The sequence below is a fragment of the Helicoverpa zea genome, chromosome 28, assembly GCF_022581195.2.
Source record: "Helicoverpa zea isolate HzStark_Cry1AcR chromosome 28, ilHelZeax1.1, whole genome shotgun sequence".
NCBI classification, from domain to species: domain Eukaryota; kingdom Metazoa; phylum Arthropoda; class Insecta; order Lepidoptera; family Noctuidae; genus Helicoverpa; species Helicoverpa zea.
This window is the reverse complement of record NC_061479.1, coordinates 1,335,789-1,362,618: the sequence shown is the minus strand read 5'-3', so window position 1 is coordinate 1,362,618 and position 26,830 is coordinate 1,335,789. Positions and strand designations below refer to the sequence as shown.

The 26,830-nt window shown below is 38.5% G+C and overlaps 2 protein-coding genes across 2 annotated transcripts; one reads left to right on the top strand and one right to left on the bottom strand.

Moving 5' to 3' along the window:
- The first annotated feature begins 2,635 nt into the window (after positions 1-2,635).
- Positions 2,636-9,862, top strand: LOC124643819 (fatty acyl-CoA reductase wat-like). The gene is made up of 11 exons (XM_047182924.1): positions 2,636-2,805; positions 3,173-3,263; positions 3,728-3,850; positions 4,063-4,187; positions 4,695-4,853; positions 5,537-5,646; positions 6,305-6,375; positions 7,310-7,505; positions 8,183-8,378; positions 8,937-9,137; positions 9,677-9,862. The coding sequence occupies exons 1-11, from the start codon at positions 2,636-2,638 to the stop codon at positions 9,834-9,836; spliced, it is 1,602 nt and encodes a 533-aa protein (XP_047038880.1). The 3' UTR covers positions 9,837-9,862.
- Positions 9,687-25,204, bottom strand: LOC124643820 (fatty acyl-CoA reductase wat-like). The gene is made up of 11 exons (XM_047182925.1): positions 25,145-25,204; positions 24,422-24,618; positions 24,082-24,172; positions 23,196-23,318; positions 21,322-21,446; positions 16,423-16,581; positions 15,122-15,231; positions 14,403-14,470; positions 13,699-13,888; positions 12,657-12,852; positions 9,687-10,503 (listed from the first exon to the last, which is right to left on the bottom strand). The coding sequence occupies exons 2-11, from the start codon at positions 24,595-24,597 to the stop codon at positions 10,140-10,142; spliced, it is 1,602 nt and encodes a 533-aa protein (XP_047038881.1). The 5' UTR covers positions 24,598-24,618; positions 25,145-25,204; the 3' UTR covers positions 9,687-10,139.
- Between the last annotated feature and the right edge of the window lie 1,626 nt (positions 25,205-26,830).

The following is a 26,830-nucleotide window of genomic DNA, read 5'->3' as shown; positions in this document are numbered from 1 at the left end:
CCTTCTTATCGAGTGAGCTGCAGGTTTAATCACCTAACAAGCCCTAGTGTCAGAGTTTTCTCAAATCCGCCTGACGGCCTCTGACGTGTAATTGTAACAACGACTGCTACTGAGCAGCATTCGGTGACGCCGGCGTCACGTGCCCTCTTAAAGGCTGTTTTTATTTCATCTACTAAAATAACTTTTTACCTAAGTTAAAAACACTCACATAAAAAAATAAAAAACGATAAAAATATAGAAAAACTTTTCATATTGACATTTTGATTGTATCAGAATTTCGTTTTGATTGAAAACTTGGAATTGCACGGTCATTTGTTTTTTGTAATTAATTGAACTGAAAATCATAAAATTCATCTTGTATAGAGTACCGACATACTGCAGACTAAAATGTCGTCATTTGTTTGGTTGATTCATGTATACTTTCATGATTATCATCTGCCTAAACTTTCTCTTTCTCTTTATCTCCCAACTATTTTGTAACTGAGTACCAGTTTTTTACAATGACCGACTGCCTATTAACCTGCTCAACCAAGTTACCCGAGCAGTCCAATAAGACTGGTAGGACTGGTTGGTCAGTCTTACTGGCTTTGAGTTTGAGTTGATAATGAGAATATCAGAATGACTTGACAGAAAGAAAATCAAAGCTGTAACAACTTGCGCATTTCACATTATGTCATCTACAAGTACAACAAAAGCTAATAAATTAACATTACTCTTCATATTGTCATCACCCTTGAACCCCTTTGATTCTAACAGAACGTGCGACAGTTCATTAGAATTTACAATTAATCTTACTCATTAATAAATCATGCGTCCTCAATTTGTACCGTATACTTTTAATTTACAATATTAAGTAAAAAAATAAATAAGTAATTGCATCCAGACCAATTGTCGACGATGGCGGCTGTTTTTTCTAAAATCAGCCAGCTGCGCAGGACATGTTATAGTGCACGCACATTTGCTTGGACACAGGTGCACATTCTATTCCTTCACTCTCATAGCGCGATGGGACGGCAATCCGACACCACCGGACCAGAGATCAGGCAGACCGACACTTACGTGCTCTCCGATTCACGGGTGTATCAATCACCGACTTCCAGACTCTGGACTGTTTTGTTTTTTTTTTTCAAATGAATGCATTGATGTATCTACTATGCAATAGCATAATTAATTATATACGTAGATACATTCAAAGTATGTTGACTACGAATCGAACTTCCTTGTCAAATTGAAATCAACAAGCAAGTTTTCAAAATAAACATTAATGATGACGCAGAATGACAAAAGAGTGCGTCAAAGGAGTCATTATGGCAAGATTCACTAAAATTCTCAATTCTCTTCACATATATTTTCTTTTATTTATTCGCGAACAAATTGTGTCCACTTCAATTGAGTCCACTGCTAGCATAATGTTCGCGTACAAAGGTTGCAATTTCGCGGACATTTTAGAAATGTTCGCACGCAATGTGTTACTGTTTGCTTTAACGAGTAGATCACGAGATACATTTGTGTGCGTCACAGTGCCGCACACCGGTGAATTGTGCTTTTACCTACTAATCGGCATACGGTATCGTAGATGTTACGATTTAAATACAATTGCGAACATTGCATATATAAGTAATTAAGTCTAATTTAATTAGAATACCGCTTAATTTAATTAGGGATACACAAGAAAAATGATTATGTATGGGTATGGGTATAATTTAGGCGGTCACCAAAAATCTTTTTAAGACTCTAAGCTGAGGCACCAAATAAAATAAACAACTCCAAAAAAAATAAATTGACTTTATTAAAAGGGCACTAAAGTATATAATATTATGATCCAAAAAAAAAATAATATAATATCAGAAAAATCGCAAATCTCGCACAAATATTATTTTTGGTTCCCAAAATTGATTAATGGTCACCAAATTCTATCCAAGTCAAAGATTAATATTAATACCAAAAATCAAAGTTAGTGACGAAAACGAATCGCTGCAAAACCGACTCCACGTAATTTTGTCTGCCCTACCCCTAGATTGCAATTCAAAACCGCGTAGGCGCGAAGGGGCGAGGCGGCCTGCGAAGCTGCGGTGGTGAGCGTGAAAACCATCTGCGACGATAAGCTCGCATGGGACCGCCGGAGCCCCGCAGCGCCGGAGCCGTGACAGAAGCCATGTTGCTGCATGTTGCGTGCTTACATTTTAAACGTACTGAGTTACACCCAAATTCATATAACAATAAATAAGCGACGTACGTTTGGGAACCCCAGTATATTAATTGGTATTTGGGAAATATTCTAGCGATCGTTAGCTTTTTTAGTCTAACAAAAATGACCAAATTAGAAGTCATGGTGTTACATAATTGGTAACATCTAAGCAGTGACAATATATAATATTTGGTCTAAAGTGTATTTTAAAGGCGTCCATATATTTTTTTAGTAGTTATTAATATGAAAAAATGGTTTTACTTAATAATATTTTAGGAAACGTTATTTGGTGACCATTTATCCATTTTGGTAACCGTTTAGAATTTTTTTGGTAGTAAAATAGGTACTTTTTTGAGTGGTGTTTAAACACAAGCCATTATGTATCTTTAAGAATCTAATTTTTCATTGATTTTTATTAAAACAATTGAAATTCTGTTGCCCACAGCCATGGACCACGCCAGAGAGATAGAACTGAAGCTTTTGGAGCAGCTGAAACCCATAAACGAGTTAACAGACCGTGGAAACTCGGCCGTGCAGCAGTTCTACTGCGGCGCCACCGTGTTCGTGACAGGCGGCTCCGGCTTCCTCGGCAAGCACCTCATAGAGAAACTCTTCAGGTGAAGAATATTTGATTATCAACAGAACTAGAAGATACGAATTTCATTACCCGACAAGGATTGTAAGGTTTCTCAATTGTGTAGGGATCGGCTTTCCGTCTAAACGGATGCCAGCTTACCTGAACTCCTCAACCAAGTTACCTAGACAAGAACAATATCTATTGATACTCGTAACAACTGCCGAACTTGCTTTGCAATATACTTTAAATCTCATCATCATCATCTCCCGAGCCTTTTCCCAACTATGTCAGGATCGGCTTCCAGTCTAACCGGAATCAGCTGAGTACCAGTGCTTTACAAGCACTTACTTATACTTACTTAAATATACTTTAAATCAAATCTAAATAATATTTATGAAATGTTTCAGATCATGTGAAATCAAGAAGATATACTTATTACTTCGGCCGAAGCGAGGGAAAACTATACAGGAAAGAATGACTTATATATTCAAAGATCCGGTAAGGGAACAATCCAATTATTAAAAGCGAAAGCTCTTGTTTGCGAACGTCCAAATCTCAGGAACTGATGCACTAATTCCTGCGAAGATAAGATAAGAGTCACTAAACGCTTGTTACAAAAATATCTCACTTTTCGATAGCTCATTATTTGTCAGGAAAGCCTATGAAGGTTGACTATAGACGACCTTTTATTCGGGTACGAGAAGTTTCTACAAGATGCGCTTGAAACCGTGAGAAACAGCTAGGATAACATATTATTATTCTTTGTTGTACTCAAAACATATTTTAATACAAACACAATACACAGAAAAGTTATGTACAAAGGCGAGCTTAACCCAGAGTTGGGTTCTCTGACAGCAAGCTTTAGAGCGATAGAGAGATGTGATAGGGAAGAGTAAGTTAAAAAGCGTAAAGAGTAAGTTAAGCATCAGAACAATTATAGTTAATCATTTATTTCTTTTCAGTTATATGACACTGTACGCAGCAAGAAACCAGACTTCGTCGACAGAATAGTTCCGGTAGAAGGCGACGTAGCAGAGCTTGGACTTGGCATCGATGAAAAGGTGTACTCGGAAATGACTGAAGAGGTAAATTTAATCATTTGACCAGCCTTTTCCCTACTGACCACTGCTAATCCTTATGATCATCCCGTTTGGCTGTTATTTAATGACGACTAGGCTCTGCAGTGAGACGATAAAAAAGCTGATGATGATTACAGACATAACTTTAACCGCTTGTATACTTTTAATTATAAAACAATAGAAAATTGATAGTTTTTGTTGTATTTTCTTGACTCCAGGTGAACGTGATATTCCACATGGCTGCAACGGTGAACTTCGATGAGCCACTTCAAAATGCAGGCATCATCAACGTGAGAGGAACAAGGGAGGTCATAGAATTGGGCAAGCGTTGTAAGAACCTCAAGTAAGTTTGTACTTTGTTTGCTTGCTTTGAAGGCTTCTTTTTCAATGGCTAAGTCAGCTTTCGAATGGGCTTTACCCATTCCCCATAGGATTTGCTGGGCGTACCAGTCTAAAATTAGCCTATAATATTCCCCGATTTTGCTGTCAAACATTGATATAAAAGCTCTTCTGTTTCATTAAAGTTATAGAAAAGATCAGCAAATTGAAGATTATTTTCAAAATGAACAACAGAGCAACATTTGCATTTGCAATATATTTGTATTTCTTGTCGGAACATTTTGTTGATAGAATCATATCGTTATGGAAAAGAAGCGACTCTGATCAAAAAAGTAATCTGTGTCATATATTAAGGTGAATTTCTATATCCCTTGGTAGCTTAGACCCTTTTCTAAGGATATAAGATTTTGTACCCATCCGGCTACGGGAAGCAGGCTTCCCGGGTCGCTGGTGAAACCGCGGGCAAAAGCTAGTTGAATTGGATATAAATTGTTTCTATTGTCACTTACAGGCTCTTGAACCACGTGTCTACAGCATTCGCTCATGCAACAGCGAGTAGGATTGAAACCGATGTGGAAGAGAAGTTCTATCCCAGCCCAGTAGCCCCGGACATCTTTCTCAATATGATCGAGAGTATGGACGTGGACAGAATTAATGATATTACTCCGGCGTAAGTAGTTTTATGTTTTTTAGCCATCTAGTAAAAAGAGGATTGTTATAAGTTCTGCGGGATTGTACGAAAGAGTTACCGCGGCCCTGGTACTTAAAAGGCCTAAGAAGGAACATGATGAGGTTTAGTCAATACGAGTCTGACACTCCCTCGCGCTGCTAACCCGCAGAGGGAAATGACCCCTTCATTTGATGATTTCCCATCACAAGTTTGGTCGCTTGTGACAACGTAACTCTTGAATGGTTAATCCGATTTGGATGAAGTATTTTGCTTACTTACCTTAGCAAAATACTGATCATATTCTTATCTGACATCATCTCACAAGTAACATTGTTGCCAACCATATTTTCTTTGACAGTCAATACATCCATGATTTCTTTGGTCGTGATTTTCTTCTACATACATCAATTTGCTCTTTACTGACTTACCATTTGACATACTGGCTACCCACATCAGGCTTTTGTAGGACGGATTATCTAGCCGATTTCTTGTAGGATGATCTGACTAGAATTTTCGGACCGACTTTTCGTAGGACCATAATTGCTATCAGCGTGTTATATTTATCTCCTACAAAAGGTCTGTCACCTTTTAGACGACGTGGTACGGTGGGTAGCCTTAAAAAAGATTTTAGCAGACTTCCCAAAAAGGGGGTCCTCAATTTGGACGTTTTTTTTTTGTTACAGCCTAGTGAAGGACTGGCCAAACACCTACACGTTTACCAAGGCTATTGCTGAGGAGCTGGTCAGATCATATGGTGGAGACCTTCCCGTATGTGTAGTCAAACCTCCCGTAGGTAAGGATGAAAATTATTTGGAAGTAGGCTAAAGGTGGATTTCTATAACCTGTCAATCCTTTGGTTTATGATTAGAGGATAGATCATTGAAATACTTTTTCAAGTTGGACCGGCGGGCGTTGGTAATTCTTGAGATTAGTGCGTACAAACTCTTCAGTTTTATAATATTACCCGTTTTATACGGTTTTATCCGCGTCCCGTAGGAATTACTGCCCGTACCGGGATAAAATATGGCCCATGTTGCTCACAGATAGGGCTGCCATCCGTCCGGGTTTCCCCGGATTTGTCCTCGTTTGGAGGCCGTCAGGGCGGGGTTTCATGTAAGGATGCTCCTCGCTGAATTTAAGTATATGTTAATAGTAAATGGATTACAAATTAGGTATTATGTTGTTTAAAAAAAATCGTACTCTTTGGGGAAAAAAATGCGATTTACGCCAAATGTCCGGTTTTTTTTAATGTTTGTCCGGGTTTGGCGAAATTCGAGATGGCAGACCTACTCACAGATAATGTAACTTTCTAATGGTGAAAGTTTTTTTTTAATCGGTTCAGTAGTTATTACGGGAGGTTATTCGATTCAAATAAACTATAAGTCTGACCACATAGTAAACCATAAGCAAAGGTGTAAATAGTTTGATCAAAAATGAGTTACTTCTTTCAGTATGCAGTTCTTACTTAGAGCCGTCTCCGGGTTGGATAGACAACCAGACTGTCATGTCGAATCCAGTAGGGGTACGTATACATTTATTATAAACGCGAATTTGTTTGTATGTAGAAACCGTCAATCATTGGCCACAGAGCATCTTGGTCAGTGGTGTGATTCTGTAAGACTTCATTATTAACTTTGCATCTGAATCCGCCGTGAGTTTCGTGATTGGCATTCTCAAACTACACTAGCGCTACTCTTGCGAGCGTGTTTGCGAGTTGAACTAAATTTATCACACTCGAGATTTTGACAGATAAAGTATGAGATAACTTTTAGAACGTTTTGAACCGAATGCGAAGTGAGAGTGAATAGCGAAGTGAAATGCGAGTTGTTGTCTGAATTTTATAGAATCGACGTACTGATGATTGTGGCAGTGCTTGTCTATGCGATTATTAGTGCCGCAAGCACTTTCTTTTATGGCTAAATAAGCCAATAGCTGCAAGTATCAATTTTCTTTGTAACAATAAGGAAATTGATACTCGTAGAAACAGTACCTGTGTCTTGTTCTTTCGTGTCGATGACATGTCTTATAGTGAGACTGCAGTATGTCAGCCCAATATGCCGCCACAGCGAGAGCACGGCCGGATGCGCTCATTAAGTCTTGCCGCGAGCAAGTTTAGCTATGAAAGTTCTTATAGAGTTTTTATAAGCTTCTGCCCGCAGTTTCATCCACATCCCAATTTTTTAATACAATATACAGTATTTATTGCGTGAAAGAAACATTCATATATCCACAAAATATACAAGAAGATATATTCTTGATATAGTCTTGTGGTCACCTAATATTTACCACCCACAAACTTTCCTTTGTATAATTTTATATAATATTGCTGAAAAGTTTTATCTAAAACCACATATTCATGACCACAAGACCAGAAGATATGCTACATAATATACAAACTTACCCCTACATAATATTAAGTACCTACGATAATACTAATAACCATTCTTCATCCCCAGTTCCTCCTAGGAATAGGTCTAGGAGTAATCCACGTTATGCTAGTGGACAGAGAGAGAAACCTCTCATACGCACCAATAGACTACGTGAACAATGCCATCATTGCAGCAGGGTGGGATTCCGTACAGAACCGGCAAATGTGGCGAGGAGATGTGCCCATATATACTGTCTCCACTTCGCAATATGGATTCAGTTGGAGTAAGTATTATCTGCCTAGCTATGGAGAACAAAATGACGACGTCAAAAATCATCAAATGACCCCTCCCGCTGTGGGTTAGCAGCGGTGAGGGAGTGTCAGACTCTTACTGACTAAAAACCGTCGTGTTCTGTCGTAGGCCTTTTATATGTACCAGGGCTGCGGTAACTCTTTTGAACAATCCCGCAGCCCCGGCAGGCCTTGGCCCTGCTAGGCCCCGCTGGGGTTGCTGACATCTCTTTGAGGAGCCGACATGGGTCCGTTGTCTATTAACTAGACATGAGCGATGAGCCACCCGAACTCACCGCCCACAGACCCACGCCTACGGTGGCCGGGAGTAATCTCGCGACACCCGGCGCCCGTGGTGTCTACCTGACGGGAAATTATCTAAGAAAGAGTCACGAAGGGTTCCGTACCATTATTTATAGAACGGACAAAAAAATCATGTTTGTTGAATGGGATCCCCCCAAAACATTTATTCTATTCTAGTTTTCAGTATTTTTTGTTATAGCGGCAACAGAAATACATTATCTGTGAAAATTTCAACTCTCTAACTATCACGGTACATGAGATACAGCCTGGTGACAGACGCACGTTCGGACAGAGGAGCGAAAACAGTAGGGTCCCATTTTACTCTTTAGGTACGGTAGTTTCATACAAAACTGTTTATCATTTCCAGAACAAATGGGTGACATCATTCGTACTGATGAGTTCCACCGCATCTCAACTCCTCGTCTTCTCTGGTATGCTTATCTTCTGGAGACAAATAATCGTCTGCTGTACTGGATCTTAACATGGCTTCTGCATTACCTGCCAGGATACTTCCTGGATACTATTGTTGATCTTCTAGGAGTCAGGCCTAAAGGGGCTCCGGAGTAAGTTAGCATTTTTTTAAACTAGCTTCTGCTCGCGGCTTAGCCAGCGTACAGTTCGGTTATATCGCGTTTCCAAGAGAATTCTTCAAAAGTACGGGATAAAAACTATTCTAAGTTCGTTCTCAAGGTCAACTCTATCACTGTACCAAATTTTATTAAAATCAGTTCAGTGGTTTAGATGTGAAAGATGTAACAAACAAACAGAATTACTTTCGCATTCATAATTATTAATTTAATTATTTCGCATTTATAATATTAGTTTTAAAATTTGGACACGCGTCTGAAGGGTTCCGTATCACCCCTACTAATCCCCTGTGAGTTTTTTGATGCCATTTTATAATTGTTTTTAGTTGTACCTATTATAAATAAGTTTATTTTTAAGTCATGTAAATAAGTAGGACAGTAGGATTACTTCTTCTTCCTAACAAAAGCACATAGGAAGTGGTGAAGGGCGGGCGTTTTGGGGGCTGTCTTTTGTAAACTTGACCTTCAAAAAGTGCTGATTTTCAGCCTACTTTGAAAAATAACTTCTAATATTTTTCAACTTCATATTTTCAGACTAGTCAAAGTATACTCAAGAGCATACAAGCTGACCAAAGTATACAGATACTTTTTATCGAACGAATGGAACTTTAGAGACGACAATTTAATGGCCATGGTCAAGAGAATGTCTCCAGAAGACAAGATCATATATAATTGTAACATGGAGACAGTAAAACTTAAAGAATTTATACAAGCCATGTGTCTTGGACTGAGAAGGTGGGTATCATACATCATCATCATCATCTAGTTGTCTGTGCATGAGGTCTCGGGTTCAGTTCCCGGGTCGAAATTGCTTTGTGGGTTTTAGAAACCTTCACAAAGCAGCCTGGAGTCTGGAGTCAGATTGATACACCCGTGCATCGAAGAGCACGTAAATGTCGGTCCTGCGCTTGATCTCTCTCCTGTGGTGTCGGATTGCTGTCCCGTCGTGCTATGAGAGTGAAGGAATAGTGAGTGCACTTGTGTCCAAGCAAATTCTTGTGCACTATAATATGTCCTGTGCAGCTGGCTGATCTCTTTATAAGAGAAAAGCCACTGTGGTCGACAATTGGCTAGGACACCATTATTATTATTTAGAACTAGCCGATTTCCCGTGGTTTCAAATATAGCATATGTTACTCGGGAAGAGTGTAGCTTCCCAACAGGGAAAGAATTTTTCAAATTGGCTCATTAGTTTCGGAGCATAAGAAACAACAGTGTTTCCTCTTTATTATTTCAATATGGGTTAGTTAAAATAAAAGATATTTTTTTTACAGGTTCATAATAAAGGATGGATTGAAAAATACAACGTTAGGTTATAGGAAACAAAAGATGTTCTATTACGCTAACATTATATTCATTGGTCTATATATGTACTTGATTTGGAAAGTTCTATACTTTGTCTACTCTACAGTTGCTATGATGATACCTTTGTAGATTAATTTTTAATTAAATATTTCTTAAGTCCGTCTATTTGTTTTATTTTTTTAATAGCTGTTTACCCGTACCCGGAAAAAATATAGCCTAGTTTACTCGAAAAGAGTGCACCTTTCCAACAGCGAAATACTTTTCAAATTGGTTCAGTAGTTTCGGAGTCCTAAAGATTCAAACAAACGAAACTTTCCTCTATATTATATTATTAGTTTAAATAAACAAAACAAAATTAACATTCAAAAATTTGAAATTTTATTGGTTACAATTATTTACACAAATCTTATTTACAAAAAAAACTTTACTCGCTTACAAGTTAGCGAAAACATACTTTAAAATAAACCAACAGTAGCAGAAAAGACAGTATAAAGTATAGAAATATAAGGTTAGAAACACGTAGTTAGCTATTCCAAAGTAAATCTGTTTTCGGTAAGCTTTCCTAACATTTCTTAAACCATCTTTTATAATATATTTCCTTACGCCAAGGCACCAGATTTTGACGAACAGATTTTTGTCATAGGATCTCAAGTCACAGTTGAAAATGGCTTTGTCCGCATCGCTCATTTTGCTCCTAAGACTCTTCAGATTATCATCCTTGAAATCAAATTCGTATGTTAGGAAATAACCGTGGGTTTTCAGTAGCTTGTCATATTTCTGGTAGATCTTTGTAAATCTGAAAGTGAAAGGGTAATTTGTTTAAATACTTAAATCAACGATTTGAGAGGCGAAAATTTATTCATAATTCAAAGTTATAGTCAAATGTTTTTTATGGGATATTATAAATTGCATATCAAATAAATAATCGCCTATCAATAAATACTCATCATTTATATTATTTTTTACATCAAATAACTTACTTCACTACAAATAAACTAAATGTTTAACAAAACTCAAACTGCAGATAATTCGAAATTATACATCAATATGACATTGCTTTTTTCCTTATAATGCAATACAGTTAAATTTATTCTTGTACAAAAATACTACATACAAGCATTAAATACTGACTGCATAGCAAATTTTCCATATTTCATAGCAAAATAACTACCCCAGTCGCATATTAACCAGTAAGTACAACAAAACCTGTTCATCATATTTGTCTTAATTTTCAAGAAGCCATGCTCGGCAAATTTAATGATTATTATAACAAAAAAATCCTGTTACATTGCATTATTTCTAAAAGCAGAACAAATTAACTGAAATTTCATTTAGCGTACTGTGAAGATGGTAGAATTTTATTTGTATTCAATTTATTTTGCAAATTGCCATTTATAACCTTCAATTAAAAAACATTGTTTTAAAAATTGAAGCTAGTAACTAAAACGAATCGCTGCAAAACCGACTCCACGTAGTCTTGTCTGCCCTACCCCTAGAGTGCAATTCAAAACCGCGTAGGCGCGGAGGGGCGAGGCGGCCTGCGAGCTGAGGCGCAGGTAGGTTTAACGCTCGCCGACGCGGTTGAGGCTGGCCGGCTCAGCCGGCCAGTAAGCCGAAACTGCGGTGGTGAGCGTGAAAACCATCTGCGACGATAAGCTCGCATGGGACCGCCGGAGCCACGAAGCGCCGGAGCCGTGACAGAAGCCATGCTTGCTGCATGTTGCATGCTTACTTCCATGTTGCATGCCTGCTTACATGCTGCATGCTTCTTACAGGAAAATAAAAATTCCAAAACTATGCCAAAAGATGATTCTGACTATAAACATTCTGAAATATGATAGTTCTGCCTTTAATGACTACTTATATTATGAAATGTATGCCAAAAGGAAGTACTGACAATGACTAAAAATGCACCTGCCCCATTTTTTTTAAGAACTATATGTGCAAGCGTATCATCGGACTTGCGATCCGACTCAAGTACGTGGCACCACCTGTAGAAGCTAAAAATGTGCCTATTGGGCAAAAAATGTAATAAATTACTGGCTTTAATAATTCAATAAATTACAATTTTGTATTTAATTTTATATTTTTTTGCTGATCTCATTATGTGGTAATTAATAAATAATAAGATGACTGTGACTAAAATGCTGTTTTATTCAGAAAAACTGCTGTAAATAATATAAAAATAGAAGCTATATTTAAAAGAAAAAGAGTTAACATGTATAATGTGCATTAAGATTATTAGCTGTGCATTGATGAAAAAGCTTTTGCTTTAGGAAAAATCGCTGTACGCTGCGAAAATAAATTGTAGTGTGTTTAGTGATATTTTGAGTTGAATATTTTGCTGTGCAATCAGTAATTTTGATGGGAATTCGGAATCTTATTGCATAGAAAAAGGATATTTTTTGATTTGCGTTTAAATACTACCCGTTTTTTATTTCAAATAGGCCTTTCCTATGAAAAGTCACACAAGTTGCACGGTTTCAAAAAGTTGGTATCATGGAGAAGAGCCGGCAAGAAACTCCATAGACTCTCTTTTTTTTATCGTCCCACTGCTGTTCTGCGGCCTCCTCTCACACAGAGAAGGATTGAGCGTTAATCACCACGTGCGCGAGATGCGGGTTCAATCCGATTTTGATGAAACATGTCGCATGACCTGCTTATATACTTTTTACACAAAAATAAATCCAACTTCAATAACATTTCTGAAACCTTCTCCTAAATTTGAAAAATACGATGCTGAAAACCACATCAAAACTGGTTAATTCAAATGTGAGATAATCGTCCTAGTCTAGCACTTTCTCAACTATGTTGGGGTCGGCTTCCAGTCTAACCGGATACAGCTGAGTACCAGTTTTGGCAAAGAGCGACTGCTTATCTGCCATAGCAAATATAGGGCCAGATAAAACTGAAATCCTCTATTTTGAAGTATGTTAAAAATCAACTTACGAAACAGGATTTCCTTGCAACTTCAGGCCGGCTAGCCCTGCAATAATATCAATGAAGAAAGCCGGGATATAATGCAGAAGCAAGGCCACTATGTTGTAGAGAAACCGGTTCTTCACTTCAGTTAGGCCGCAGTACCAGATAGCTTTATTAGCTGAGAACTTCACGCATTCCTTCCTCATTATTTTGGCAGTATAATCTGTAATATGAATATACAAGCTGTTGATATACATCCGTGCAATATTCAAGGACGTAAATATGCTAATGATTCTCAACACAAATCAACAATAAAATTGGTACGATTTTTTTTTGGAATTCCGTCAATGTCACCTGGCCGTATTTAATAAACTCTATAAAATGTGTAACTAACACGACTTTCTTTTATAAAAATAGATAGATGTATTAGTATATGATTAAATTTTATAATATTTACGTATAGTAGAATACCAATTTTTATGTTAAAGATGAATCAGTCGGTTGATGCATCCTAGTCAATTCAGCCTTTTAAGAGCTACAGTGCCATAGACAGACATACATATAGACAGTCACAACTACCCTATTTTTGCGTAGGTGGTTAAAAACCATCGAGCTTAGAATATTAAAAACTAAAAGAGAGCAAGACGCTGGCAAAACTGCTGCGTTGTACCACAATGTTAATTATTAGCCTAGAGAAAAATAAGCAGTTGGTTCAACATCTCGAGCGGTGGGCCATTTCAAATCAGTAGCGTCATGGATTTTGAAGAGGAAGCACAGGGGCCCGATTCTGCTAAGTTAATAATGTCAAAATTGAAAAGAAATTGAATCGCATTAGCAGTTATAACATGTGTTTACATGTAACAGACCCTAAAAGACTTGACTGTCAAACATAGAACCCTACGAAATTGTAGACCACAGATACTGCGAACATTTTACGTAAAAATGTGACGCTTTGTCATCGGTCGGGTTATTCCCGCCATCTTGAAAAAGTTCATTCTTTGTTTACATTTTGGCTCACGGCTCGGTGAATAGGGTATAGTGTGTGCGTAATTAATCGAATTAATCTTACCAAACGTCACTGTCTGTTCACTGGTAGCCAACGCGTATATTTTGACTTCGTTTTTATCATCCCTTTCTTTCGCTTGCCATCCAGCGGCCAAAATAGTGTTGTTGACCATATCCACGGGGGCTACGTTAAGAGCCACGTGTTTGTCAACGTTAGCCACGTGAATTAGGCCCATGCCCACCCCTAATATTATCTGGAAATAAATTATGGTATAAATTATAATAATTGAAATATTTATCAATTTTAAATCAAACTTATATATACAACTTAAAACTAATAAATTGCATCAAAAAATTGCTCCTCATCGCTGTCACTGGGTAATGTACCTGAAAGACTGGCAGCATTGCCACGTTGGATGGCAATGCTCAACCTCTGTGCGAAATAAAAGCCAGCTTTTGGGTCCCGGGAAGTGTCAAACGGCGCTGGGGAATATCCTTGGCAAGCAGGCGGGCGCTCGGAACCCACGGCCCAAGAGTTCCAACCCATAACGGCTCAAACATGTACCTATAAGGCATATTTTCGCCTCTTTTACTTCAACCGGCCCAATCATGGTTAAAGTGAATCCTTATTTTATACACTATTATCAGTTCTTGTCAAATAACTTTGCCGCTCTCGTTTCACACAAAAGACGTCGACTGCTAGACATAAGCTTTGCCCAAATAGACTAACTGCAAATGACAAAATCTGACAAATAATAAATAACATACCCCACTTGTAGAGTAGACACAGCTCATATCCATCCAACCAGGGCTTGGTTCGTAGTAACTGCCGATCACTGAAAATATAAGTAGGTATTAAATTGGATTTTAGCATAACTCCACAAAGTCGTGGTGGTGGCCTAGTGGGTCAACCAACCAAATTCCAAGTACCAATGCAACTTTTCTAAGTTTGTATGCACTTTTTAAGTATATCTTAGACACCAATGACTGTGTTTTGGATGGCATGTTAAACTGTAGGTCCCGGCTGTCATTGAACATCCTTGGCAGGCGTTACGGTTATTTAAATAGAGTTATAATTACGTATCGAGTGCGAGCGCTCAAAAAACCAGGAATCGGCACTATGGAATCGAATCCGTACCCTCATACCTGAGGAGCACAGGCCAGCATTACTTTTCTTTCGACAGTATTTTATGTAAAGTCATGAACAATGAAAAAACAGTCGTGGTCGCCTAGTGCATAAAGCACCAACCTCTCATGTATGAGTGTGTGGATTCGATTCCAGGTCTAAGTATACCTTAGACACCAATGGCTGATAAAAAGGTGAAGGAAAATATCTAAAGGAAACCTGGACTGTATAGTCTGAAATCACAAACCCGCATTGAGCAAGCGTGGTGATTAACGCTCAATCCTTCTCCGTGTGAGAGGAGGCCGCAGCCCAGCAGTGGGACGATAAAAAGGCTGTAACATGAAGTCTTCATGGATCTTACCAGCAGGTGGTCTGACGATGGTGACAGGTAGATCTCCGGCGTCGGTCCTCACCATCTCCTCAGCTACAGCCTTCGTGAAGGTGTAGGTGTTCGGCCAGCCTTTTGTCAACCTGGAAGTAAAAACATCAAAGTCAAAGTCAAATCATTTATTTCATTTAGGCCTTTACAAGCACTTATGAATGTCAAAAATTATAAATGGGTTTTATTCTAGTTGTCAATTCCAAAAGTACCTTCCTATTTAGAAGAACGGGTAAGAAACTTCATGGTTACTCTTTTTTTAAAATAATAGGTACTTATTTTAGTTTGTATGTATTGAAACATACGATAATAACATGCAAAGATCATGTAGAATCACATACAACTAAAAAAAATAGAATAAAAATTCAAAATTAAAATGCTACATGGTATTCACGTATACAAATCAGCTTACATTATCGTACATTTGGTAGCCACTATTGTAGTATTTAAGGAGCTCCTAAGAACTTTAAGGCCAGGTTTCACTACTTACCGATCGTGTTACCGATAAAGTGCCAGTTAGTTATCTAATAGTTAATGCTATCAGCTATTAGACAAAGGCTGGTTATAATTTCTACCAGATCTTGCTATCGGTGACCCGTGAAAAGTTATAGATTACCTGTCAGAAAAGTTCCTGATAGGGTATCAGATACTTTATCAGTAACCGGTGAAACTGACCATAAGTTTTCTAAGTAGCAATGAAAATGTTATATTCTAGATACCTATGGTAAAGGACATTGTTCAATTTTGGCCTAAGAACCGATGTGAATATAAATTATACTATAATTTTCATTTATTTTTATATTGTTTGAAACATATTTTAGTATTCCACGGACACTTCAAATAAATAAATTACAAATAAAAAGTTGGGTCACAATTATTGATGCCTTATAAAATGTTTTCGTCAGCTAGTGCTGCCAGTTTCGGAAGTTTAGAAGTTTAGTCTAGAAGAGAACATATAGAGCTGTACATAGTATTGTTGATATTTTGTATAGTGTAGTTTGATAATACTACTCTGATATTTCACGCAAGCTTGGTTATTTTTTATTTATAACCTCAAAATATTAACTTTTTTCGTAATTATTTTAGTTTCCTGAAGTGTCCGTTCGTGAAAACTTATTTCATAGGATTCCATATAATTTTAAGAGTTTATAGAGGTCACTTTCCATTCGAACGGTTCTTAGGCAGAACATGTATGGAGCCGGAACAATGTCCTTTAACTACCCGGAAGTAGAATTAGGAAAATTCAGTCCTATGCCAAGGCTTTAAAGTTCAAAATCACTTACGCAGGCGTAATACCGTCCAGTCTTTCACTGTCCATTTCTTGAGCCATCTTGATCAGGATATGAGGAGACACGGGGGGTTTATAGAATTCCTCCCTTATTTCCTTCCCAATACGTTCGAAAGTCGCGTGGCTGAATGCCGTGGACACATGTACGAAACATCTGAAAATTAGGGAAGCATTTGATGTAATAATAATAATACGTACAAGGCCGATTTCGGCTACGGCACCTGTTCTCATTAAGGAGATCAGCCAGCTGCGCAGGACTTATTATAGTGCTCAAGCATTTGTGCAGACACAAGGGCACTCACTATCCCTTCACTCTAATAACCCGATGGGACAGCAATCCGACACCACCGGAGAAAGATCAGGCGCAGAACCGACATTAACGTGATCTCCCATGCACAGGTGTATCAATCACCAATTTACAGACTACGGGCTGCCTTGTTAAAGTTTTATAAAACCCACAAAGCGATTTCTGCCCGACCCGGGAACCGAATCCGAGACCTCAGTCATAGAAGACGCGATTGCCACCACTGGACCAACGAGGTATTCAGTATTTTATGTATTTCAGTATTTTATGTATCTTGTGTGTAAAGTACCAGCCTATTAAGTATGAGTGAGCGGGTTCACTTCCAGGTCAATAAAATAGCAAAGTAACTTTTAGAATTTACATATAATAGTCATGATGACGAGGTTAAAAACATAGTGATTCTAATTAGTCCGCAATATAAATTGGCAAAAGATTTGACACGTATTTTTCATTTTAACGAAACATTCAATATTTTCTTAGTAATGTGTAAATGTCATCATCTTCCTGTCCTGTTCCCAAGTCATTTGGGGTCGGCGCAACATGTCTTTTTCTTCCATTCCTCTCTGTCAGACGTCATACTTACATCCACTCCCTTCTGCTTCATGTCCTCTTTCAGGCAATCAATCCATCTTTTCCTCGGTCTACTTCTGCGTCTCCATCCTTCCACATTCATACTTAGCACACTCTTTGTAGCACAAACGCTTACCTCTCATTTTTTCAGTCACTGGCGCTACTTTCAGGCTTCCTCTGATATACTCATTCCTCACTTTGTCCATTCTGGTAACCCCACACATCCATCTCAACATTCTCATCTCTGCTACATGCACTCTTTTCTCATCCTTCTTTTTCACTGCCCAACACTCTGATCCATACAGGACGACAGGTCTTATTACGGATTTGTAAATTTTGCCCTTTAGTTTGAGGGGCATCCGCGGGTCACAAATAGTACTGGTTACCTGTCGCCACTTCATCCATCCAGAATTGATCCGATGCGTAACGTCCCTGTCCACCTCACCGTCACTTTGGACGAGTGAACCAAGGTACCGGAAGTCGGAGCAGACTGGTAGGGGTATGCCGGCTAGGGTTATGGGCATGGGTCTTGATATACCGCCGAAATCGCAATGTAGGTACTCTGTTTTGCTCTTGCTGACCTTTAACCCTACCGTCTCCAGTCTTAGCCGCCATGCCTCCAATCTGCTCTGGACCTCTGGCCCACTCTCCCCCACCAGAACAATATCATCGGCGAAAAGCATACACCAGGGAACCTCCTCCTGTATGTCCGCTGTAAGGGCGTCCATTAACAACAGGAAGAGGTAAGGACTGAGCGCCGACCCCTGATGTAAGCCAACGCCTACACTGAAACTGGCGGTAGTGCCGGCTGTAGACCGGACTTGTGTACTGCATCTGCCGTACATCGCTCGGATCAACTGCACATACTTCCCTGGCATACCTTTCTCCTTAAGGGCCCACCACAAAACCTCACGAGGTACCCGGTCATATGCCTTTTCAAGGTCAACGAACACCATGTGTAAGTTTTTGTGTGTGCCTCTGTACTTTTCGCACAATTGGCGAATACAAAATATGGCGTCCGTTGTACCCCGACCAGGCATAAAACCAAATTGGTTTCGTGAGATATCACTCTCTTCTCTCAGCCTTCTTTCAATAATTTTCTCCCGAACTTTCATACTATGTGACATTAACTTTATTCCCCTATAGTTATTGCAGTCCGACACATCGCCCTTGTTCTTAAAAATGGGCACCAGGAAACTATTGCACCATTCGTCCGGTATTGTTTCCTCTTGCAACAACTTATTGAAGAATAAAGCTAACCACTTCCATCCATCCTCAATAGTTTCCATACTTCCACTGGTATTTTATCCGGTCCTAATGCTTTGCCATTCTTCATTCCATTCAGTGCTTTTCTCACCTCATCCATACTAAATGTTTCTGACTAGGCAAATGAATAAAATTGAAACCCTGTCACGCCTAAAAAAAAATACTAAGATCTTCGTTGTTATTTATTTGTGAGAGAAAAGAAAGAACACGTGTCCATTATTTTAGGCAGGCCCGCCGTAAGCGGGCGTGCAGCGCGTGCACAGCACGCGGGCGGCACGTCCTAGGGGGCGGCAAATCTAGCGAGTTATCACGTAATATTTAAAAAATACAATATCTTTTTACTAATGATTTGATTTCAATATTTCCGAACACAGCAATAGCGGTAAGAATATTATTATACTTACACTGCCGGTTTCAGTTAGGTACATCTGTTGAAAGGACATTTTCAAAATTAAAGATTCTTAAAAACGATTTAAGATCAACCAGTGGCGTAGCGTGGGGAAAATGCTATTTAGGGGGCGGCAAAATTAAACCAATAAAATTTCAGAAAAAGCCGCCCTAGCTTTGGTCGTCTCCTATCAATTTTGACTGTTTCACCCTTTGCATCCCCAAAAAAATTCGCGCTCGCTGCGCTCGCGGCTCCATGTCAGATGTCGCATTTTGTCTTTGTTTAATTGTTGAGGCATTCAATTCCGAAAAAACATTTTTCGCGCACGTCCGTTATGGCTTTTTATGATAATATGTTTACTTCATGAAAACTCTAAGGAAAAAATCGCGCTCGCTTCGCTCGCGGCTTTTGCACTTCACTTCTGTGCATATCTTACTTTTTGACTTTGCTTTGTTAATTTACAGTGGTTTTTATTTGTTTTGTGTCCTTGATTAAAAAATTTTCGCGCTCGCTCCGCTCGCGCTTCCTTACATATGACATGTGCCTTATAAGTTTTCAACGGGAAACCCACCAAATAACATATTTTACTGACTTTAAACATTGTTATAGATATTTAAGTGCGTTACTTTAGGTTAATCACAATCTTTCAATACATAGGGGTAATACACTTGGGTAATGATTGCACTGCATTGATGCCCTAAGCAATTGCTTAGTTTGCTTATGGGCTAACCCAGGACTGCTTAGGTTACTCTGAACATTTCAAGTAAATAAAAAGTTATGTGTAATGTATGTTATGTATTGCAATAGTTATTTATCCAAAAGTAGGTGGGTTTTCTGCAATCAGAGCGGTGCATGTTCATATTTTTTTCTGTTGGACAAGTAAGATGGATATGAATTGGCGGGGGGGGGGTCCGGACCCCCTGGACCCGCTCCCCCCCCCCCTTATATATTTTTTGTCAAAACGTATGTAGTCGTAGGGCGGCATAATCAGTTTTGCACGCGGGCGAACAAACAGCTAGCGGCGGGCCTGATTTTAGGTTTATCTAAAAGATGGACTAATTACTTTTTCATCCCACCATCTCGGAAAGAGTAGTTTAACCCTTTGATATCTGAGCGCAAAAGCCGTTTTTATCCTCTAGAGCGGCAAAGTGATTTGAATTTAGAACATCGTGTGCAATACTCCATTTGTGACAATCTTGATAAGACTTTTCAAACAAATATGTACATATTAACCCACCCAAAACAAAAATGTGAAAGGCTGCCAAGTTCGATAATATGGAAATCCTTCGCCTATAAAAGAAGTGAGATCTGAATAAGTACCAAGTTCCATACACATACCTCAGATAAAAATAGTTACTTTTTAATGATGTTACTTGGCAAGTTTTTACACACCTTGTTATAAACCTACTAACCGCAATGAATCAAGTATTTAATTTTCTATTAAAACTTGCCAAGTAACAATAGGTATATTAATGAAATTTTGTATTTTAGATAAGTGAGGGGGTCTCAACAGATACTAGAAATTTGATATGCGTAAATAAAATAGATTTTGAGTTATAGGGGGGTCGAATTTGGCCCGAAATGGTTCGTGTAATATAACCCACGGCCGGTGTGTCGCTTTTTTTGCTCGAACTTGGCGGACACACTGCCGTGTGTCTAGATAAAGAAATAAAATACTGCTTAAAATAATTATTCAATTAGTTAAGTAATTTTTATTATTGTTTTTACATAGATTTTTAACCTCGTTTCATTTTTAAACTGAGTTTTCAAAAAAATAAACTTTTATAGGTACTTCTTTTTAATTTGATATAGATAGATATATAGATATAGATTTAGTAATTTCCTCGATGAAGTGGGATGAAATTATTATTTTTTATTGTTTTGAGGTCGATTTTAAATCTCATTACATTAAATTTTTGAACCGAGTTTTTGCATGAATAAATTTTAATAGGTACATCTTTTTAATTTGCCATGTGTGCCGTGCGTGCCATTTTCTTTTTTTGAGTTTATTAATTTCCTCGATGAGGTGGGATGAAAAGTTACGTGTTGCACTCGAGTGCAAAGATTTTTCACCTTGTGCTCTTTTGATTTCCTCGCTATCGCTCAGGATTCTAATCCTTCGCTTGCTCGGTCATCAAAATTGAGCCCGCGGTTAAAAAGCAACTTTGCACTCTTGTATAACAAATAACTATTTTTCACTCGCCATGACTATTCAATGAAAGGAAACTGGTATGTTTTGGCCCTAAAAGGTTCTGAAAATGACTAAAGGTAGGTAATGTGTACTATCTTGCCTGTTCTTCTTAGAACCTTGCATTTAGTTTGGAATTGATTTAAAAGCGGTGGGTTAAAAAACTTTTTCAACTTACTTAAGTTTTGGACAGGCTTTGCCAAGTGCCAAAGCCTCTCTGGTTCCTCTGATGTTAATAAATGTAGCCTTGGCGAGGGGCTCGTCAAACCTCACAGTGGCAGCCACATGGAAAATTGTATCCACCTGCAAACATAATCATCAGTCTTACCAAGGTGTATTGGGTTGCCCGGGTAACTGGGTTGAGGAGATCAGATAGGCAGTCGCTCCTTGTAAAGCACTGGTACTCAGCTGCAGCCGGTTGGACTGGAAGCCGACCCCAACATAGTTGGGAAAAGGCTCGGGAGATGATGATGATCATCGAAATAAGGCGATCGTGGTTAAGTAACAGCCGCAATGGTCGATCTATCATTTAAGCAATGTTTGGCGCTTAGGGTAACCACCATGTCATGACAACTTCCTCCATGTTTCGGAAGACACGTCAATTGAGCTCTGGCTATCTTTTCAACATCTTCGGCCATGGGATAGAGTGCTGATCAGATTGAAATATTTTTTTCTTTATGAATGATTATTAGCAAAGTTTTTCAGCGTGCTTAAAACCTAGACTTTCCCTGAGTAGCATAGGCTATATTTTGTTAAGCCTACACTATCCCTTAGAAGCATAGGCTATATTTTGTTAAGCCTAGACTATCCCTGAGTAGCATAGGCTATATTTTGTTACACCAAGGCTATCCCTGAGTAGCATAGGTTATATTTTGTTAAGCCTAGACTATTCCTGAGTATAATAGGTTATAGTGTGTTAAACCTAGACTTTCCCTGAGTAGCATAGGCTATAATTTGTTACACCTAGACTATTCCTGAATAGCATAGGCTATAATTTGTTACAACTAGACTATCCCTGTATAGCATAGGCTATATTTTGTTAAGCCTAGACTATCCCTGAGTAACATAAGGCTACATTTTGTTCGAGAACAGTCCCCCAGAACGCGGGTTACAAAGTCGGAAAACCGTCGGTGTATAATAAATCATCATCCAATTTTATTTGTGGTCGGCGCAGCATGTTTTCTCCTTCCATACTCTTCTATCTGCCGTCATCTCACAAGTAACATTCTTTCTTACCATATCTACTTTCACACAATCCATCTATCGTTTCTTTGGTCTTCCTCTTCCACTATATCCGTCCACATTCATACTCATCATCTTCCTCACAACATGATTCTCATTCCTCCGCATCACATGCCCATACCGTGACAGTCGGTGTATAATAAATATGCTTTACATAATGTTTCTGCCTATTGCAAATTCTTCGGAAGTAAGTTATGTATATATTACATATCATTATAATGATAATATAATTAGTTGTTGACTGTGGAAAGTTTCCTAATAATGACGTGACCATGATATTGCTTTTTATTATTTACATTAACTAATCGGAATATTTATAACTTTTTTTTTAGATAATTAAGTCACTCGTTGATTTAATGCAATAGTTATTGTTTGCACTGCTAAATAATTACCAGTTTTTTGAAAACGCCCGTATTCGGGACACGTTAACCGATTTAATTTTTAATAGTCATGAAGTCCAAGGCCGGTTTTTACCACGGTGCGGTGGCTGTTCTTATACAAGGAGAGCCAGCTCCGCAGGATATATTATAGTGCACAAGCATTTGCTTTGGACACAGCTGCACTCACTATTCCTTCACTCTCACACCGGCAATCCGACACCACCGGAGAGAGATCAGGCGCAGGACCGACATTAACGTGCTCTCCGATGCACGGGTGAATCAATCACCAACTTCCAGACTACGGGCTGCTTTGTAAAAGCTAGTTGAGTACCATCGTTTTATATGGAGCATTGTGGTATACTCAGTAAGGGGTTAAGCGTGATTTTTTATGATGGAGAGCCTCTTTAGAATATTTAGCAGTATATCTTACCTCACTAATGAGAGTACACCAGTCACTGTCACTGATACCAAGCCTGAGATCTGCCACTTCACCTTCCACTGGTATTATCCTCTCAGCGAATTTAGGCTGCTTCTCTTTTAGCGTATCATATACCTAGACAAAAAAAAAACATAAATGAAATCAACATCATCATCTCAGCCATAGGACGTCCACTGCTGAACATAGGCCTCCCCCTAAGATCTCCACAGATACCTGTTGGAGGCGACATAAATGATATAGTTATGATAAATTATGTTATTAACGCTCACACTTCATTTGTGTGAAAAGCTTCAGCCTTTTTTGGGAAATCATCAAATGACACCTCCCGCCGTGGGTTAGAAGCGTGAGGGGGTGTCAGACTCTTACTGACTAAAACCCATCAGGTTCCTCCTCAGACCTTTTATGTACCAGAGCCGCGGTAACTCTTTCGAACAATCCCGCAGCCCCGGGAGGCCGTAACCTTCACGTAGGACGATAAAAAGGCTGATGTATTATGTATGCAACTTCAATTATGTATGCAGGGTGCAAGTTCATGGTTGCAATTATTGCCTACAAAGTATTCTGTTTCCGCGTGTGTGCATATGCAAGAGAGCTGAAGAGTGGTAGCTATAATGCATTTACATTTGCATGATATTATATCATGCATCCAAGCATGGTTTTTTCTCTCGGAATTGAACTGATTTACGGATCAAGATATTGATATTATTTTTAAAATTGACATCCGCTATGATGGTGTTTATAATACTTTGAGAGTTTAAAATGTTCTTTGCTATATTTAAACCATAATTTAAACCAAGCATAATATAAAGGAAAGTTTAACCACCAATAACTATGTTAGTGAAGTAACTCTAATGATAGAATGAACTGGTTTACTTACGGGATCTTTAAGTATTTCTTCCAATCGATCTTTGATATTCTTCCCCTTCTTTTGTCTTAACAACATGTATATTTTGTTTATTTTACATGCCCTAAAAAAGAAAAACGTTACATGTGAATAAAAAGTGGCCTATATTGCAATACCATAGAAAAGAGTAGTGGCTTGAGGCATCAAGGTTCTAAGACAACGCCTCGCGTGGTAGATATGTAGATGGGTAATGATCTGTGTCATTATCTGTTTCTTCCATGTTTCAGAAGACGAGTTGAATTTTAAGGTCCCGGCAATCCTTTGAAGAACTGCTGCACGGCCGAGTCTCCACGGCCTGACAATTATCCCTCACCTGAAGAGTTTCTCTACGAGCTGCTTGCCGAGGAAGCCGGAGCCGCCTGTCACGAACACGGTGGCGCCGCAGTAGAACTGCTGCACGGCGGAGTCTCCACGGTCTATTACATCGTTCATGGGTTTCTGCAGCGCTAAGGCTGCCTGTTCTACTATTTCTGCTGCATTCAGCGTCATTTTGGCCTTTGGTTCTTGATCCTTTAATAAAAAGTAATAGAATTAGACTTGTTGTTTGCGAAATAATATACTTTTAAATAAAGCTGTTGCTGTATGTTAGGAAACATGACTAACAACTTTCATGAGGCCTCCGAGTACCTACAGTAGGTAGCGAGATATTTTTGCCATTATGACCTTTATAACCCTTACTGGATGATCTGACCTCGTGGCGTGGCGTGGCGGACAAAAGCCACCAGAACGCTAAGTGACATAGTGTAATATTGACTTGATACTATTACTAATCATGAACCATGAATTTAGACCATAATTCATGGTTCATGACTAAAATCTACCACTGAAAACGGACCATGTTTTACAAATCGAGCAAGTTTCTACAATCACTTGATTTAACGAATATACAACAATGATCACGTCCAAAGTCAGGTCTTCCGTGGTTTCACCCGCGTCCCATGGTAACTATACTTCTCGTGACTTCCCAACACGGAAATAAGATTTCAAACGTCTAGGAGGGCACAAATTACAATATTAATATAGAAAAAACATTTACCAGTATCCTAAATGGTTAACTCCAAATAGAACCAACCTACTTAGACCACTTCTAATGATAAACTATAGTTAGAAATTGATTTTTAAACGTTGCTTTTGTTTTCTGTATTTATTTACATATTGTTAATAATAATCAACTGATTATTTTAACAGTTTGTACAGTACCCGTATACTGTCGACTACATTTTCAGTCGACAGTCGGCGCGATCGATGGTTCAAAAAAATATTAAATCGTGAATTCATCATCATCAAAATACTGACATGATGTCCTCTGATTATATTGTCTGCTACGGCGGCTGTTCTCATATAAGGAGATCAGCCAACTGCGCAGGACATATTATAGTGCACGAGCATTTGCGAAGACACAGGTGCACTCCCTATTCCTTCACTCTCATAGCGATGGGACGGCAATCCGACACGACCGGAGAGAGATCAGGCGCAGGACCGACATTTATGTGCTCTCCGATGCACGGGTGTATCAATCACCTACTTTCGGGCTCTGGTCTGCTTTGTGAAAGTTCCTTAAAGACACAAATCGAACCCGATACCTCGTGCTCAGAAGCCGAGCTTCACTAGACCAACGAGGCAATTATACTGATCTTTGTAATGCGCGTACTACCATTCATCTTCATACAGATTTATGAGCCCAAACAAACTATCGGCTAACTTAAAGTTTGCAGTGTGCGGGTACTCTTACTTTGTAATAAATTGTTTTTCCGTTCGTCTGTTTCGTTATGCATTTTAAATAGACGTTAAAATATTCATCAATTTTAACTAAAAGTTTAGCGATTTATACTTGAATTTAAAGAATTCATTATAATTAAGCATTTTATATTGATGAATAATTTAATGCTTACATGCAAATAATTAACATGACTAAAAAACAGGTCACGTTGGTATTTTTTTAATCAGTAAGAGTCTGACCGCCCCGCAGAAGTAGGGATCATTTTACGATTTCTCATAAAAAAATGGGTATTTGGCGATTTGAGAGAGCTCGTGGCTAAATAGCAGTCGCATGAGTCGATCAGTTATAAAATAAGTATTAGGTTGCCCAGGTAACTAGGCTGAGGATGTCAGATAGGCAGTCTCTTTATGTAAAACACTGGTACCCAGCTGCATCCCGTAAGACTGAAACGGACCTAAGGGTAATTGATCTTTGTAAAATTGATAAATTTCTAGTAATTTCTATGCCTTCAAAAGCACGTCGAATTGTGGTTCCATATCGCTATAAGAGTGAAAGAATAGTGAGTGCACCTGTGTCCAAACAAATGCTTGTGCACTATAATATGTCCTGCGCAGCTGGCTGATCTTCTTATATGAGGACAGCCACCGTGTGTCATGTTTAATTTTACATGCTTATTTAAAAACAGAGTCGTATGTCAAACCTAGTTGAAATAATTATATGATCGATTTATGTAAGTATCTATGGGAATAATAGGTAATATATGGAGTATGTATCTAAAAATGCCTACGATAGAACATAAATATAGGTACTTCGCATTTCACGTGAATTTAATTGTGGCTATTTATAAAGTACAGTCAAAAGAGAAAACCGATACAAATCAAAGAAAATACATACTTATTAATTTTGGTCTTCAATTTTTTAAACGACTTCATTAAACTAACCAGAAACATGAAACATAAATATAAAAGGTCATTTATTCAAAGAAGGCTGAAAATCAGCACT

Coding starts and splice junctions, on each gene's coding strand:
- LOC124643819 (XM_047182924.1), top strand. CDS start 2,636: ATGGACCACGCCAGAGAGATAGAACTGAAGCTTTTGGAGCAGCTGAAA. Junction 4,854..5,536: donor ATTAATGATATTACTCCGGC/GTAAGTAGTTTT, acceptor TTTTTGTTACAG/CCTAGTGAAGGACTGGCCAA. Junction 9,138..9,676: donor ATGTGTCTTGGACTGAGAAG/GTGGGTATCATA, acceptor TTTTTTTTACAG/GTTCATAATAAAGGATGGAT.
- LOC124643820 (XM_047182925.1), bottom strand. CDS start 24,597: ATGACGCTGAATGCAGCAGAAATAGTAGAACAGGCAGCCTTAGCGCTG. Junction 23,319..24,081: donor AAGAAATACTTAAAGATCCC/GTAAGTAAACCA, acceptor TTTTTTGTCTAG/GTATATGATACGCTAAAAGA. Junction 14,471..15,121: donor CATCGTCAGACCACCTGCTG/GTAAGATCCATG, acceptor TTATATTTTCAG/TGATCGGCAGTTACTACGAA.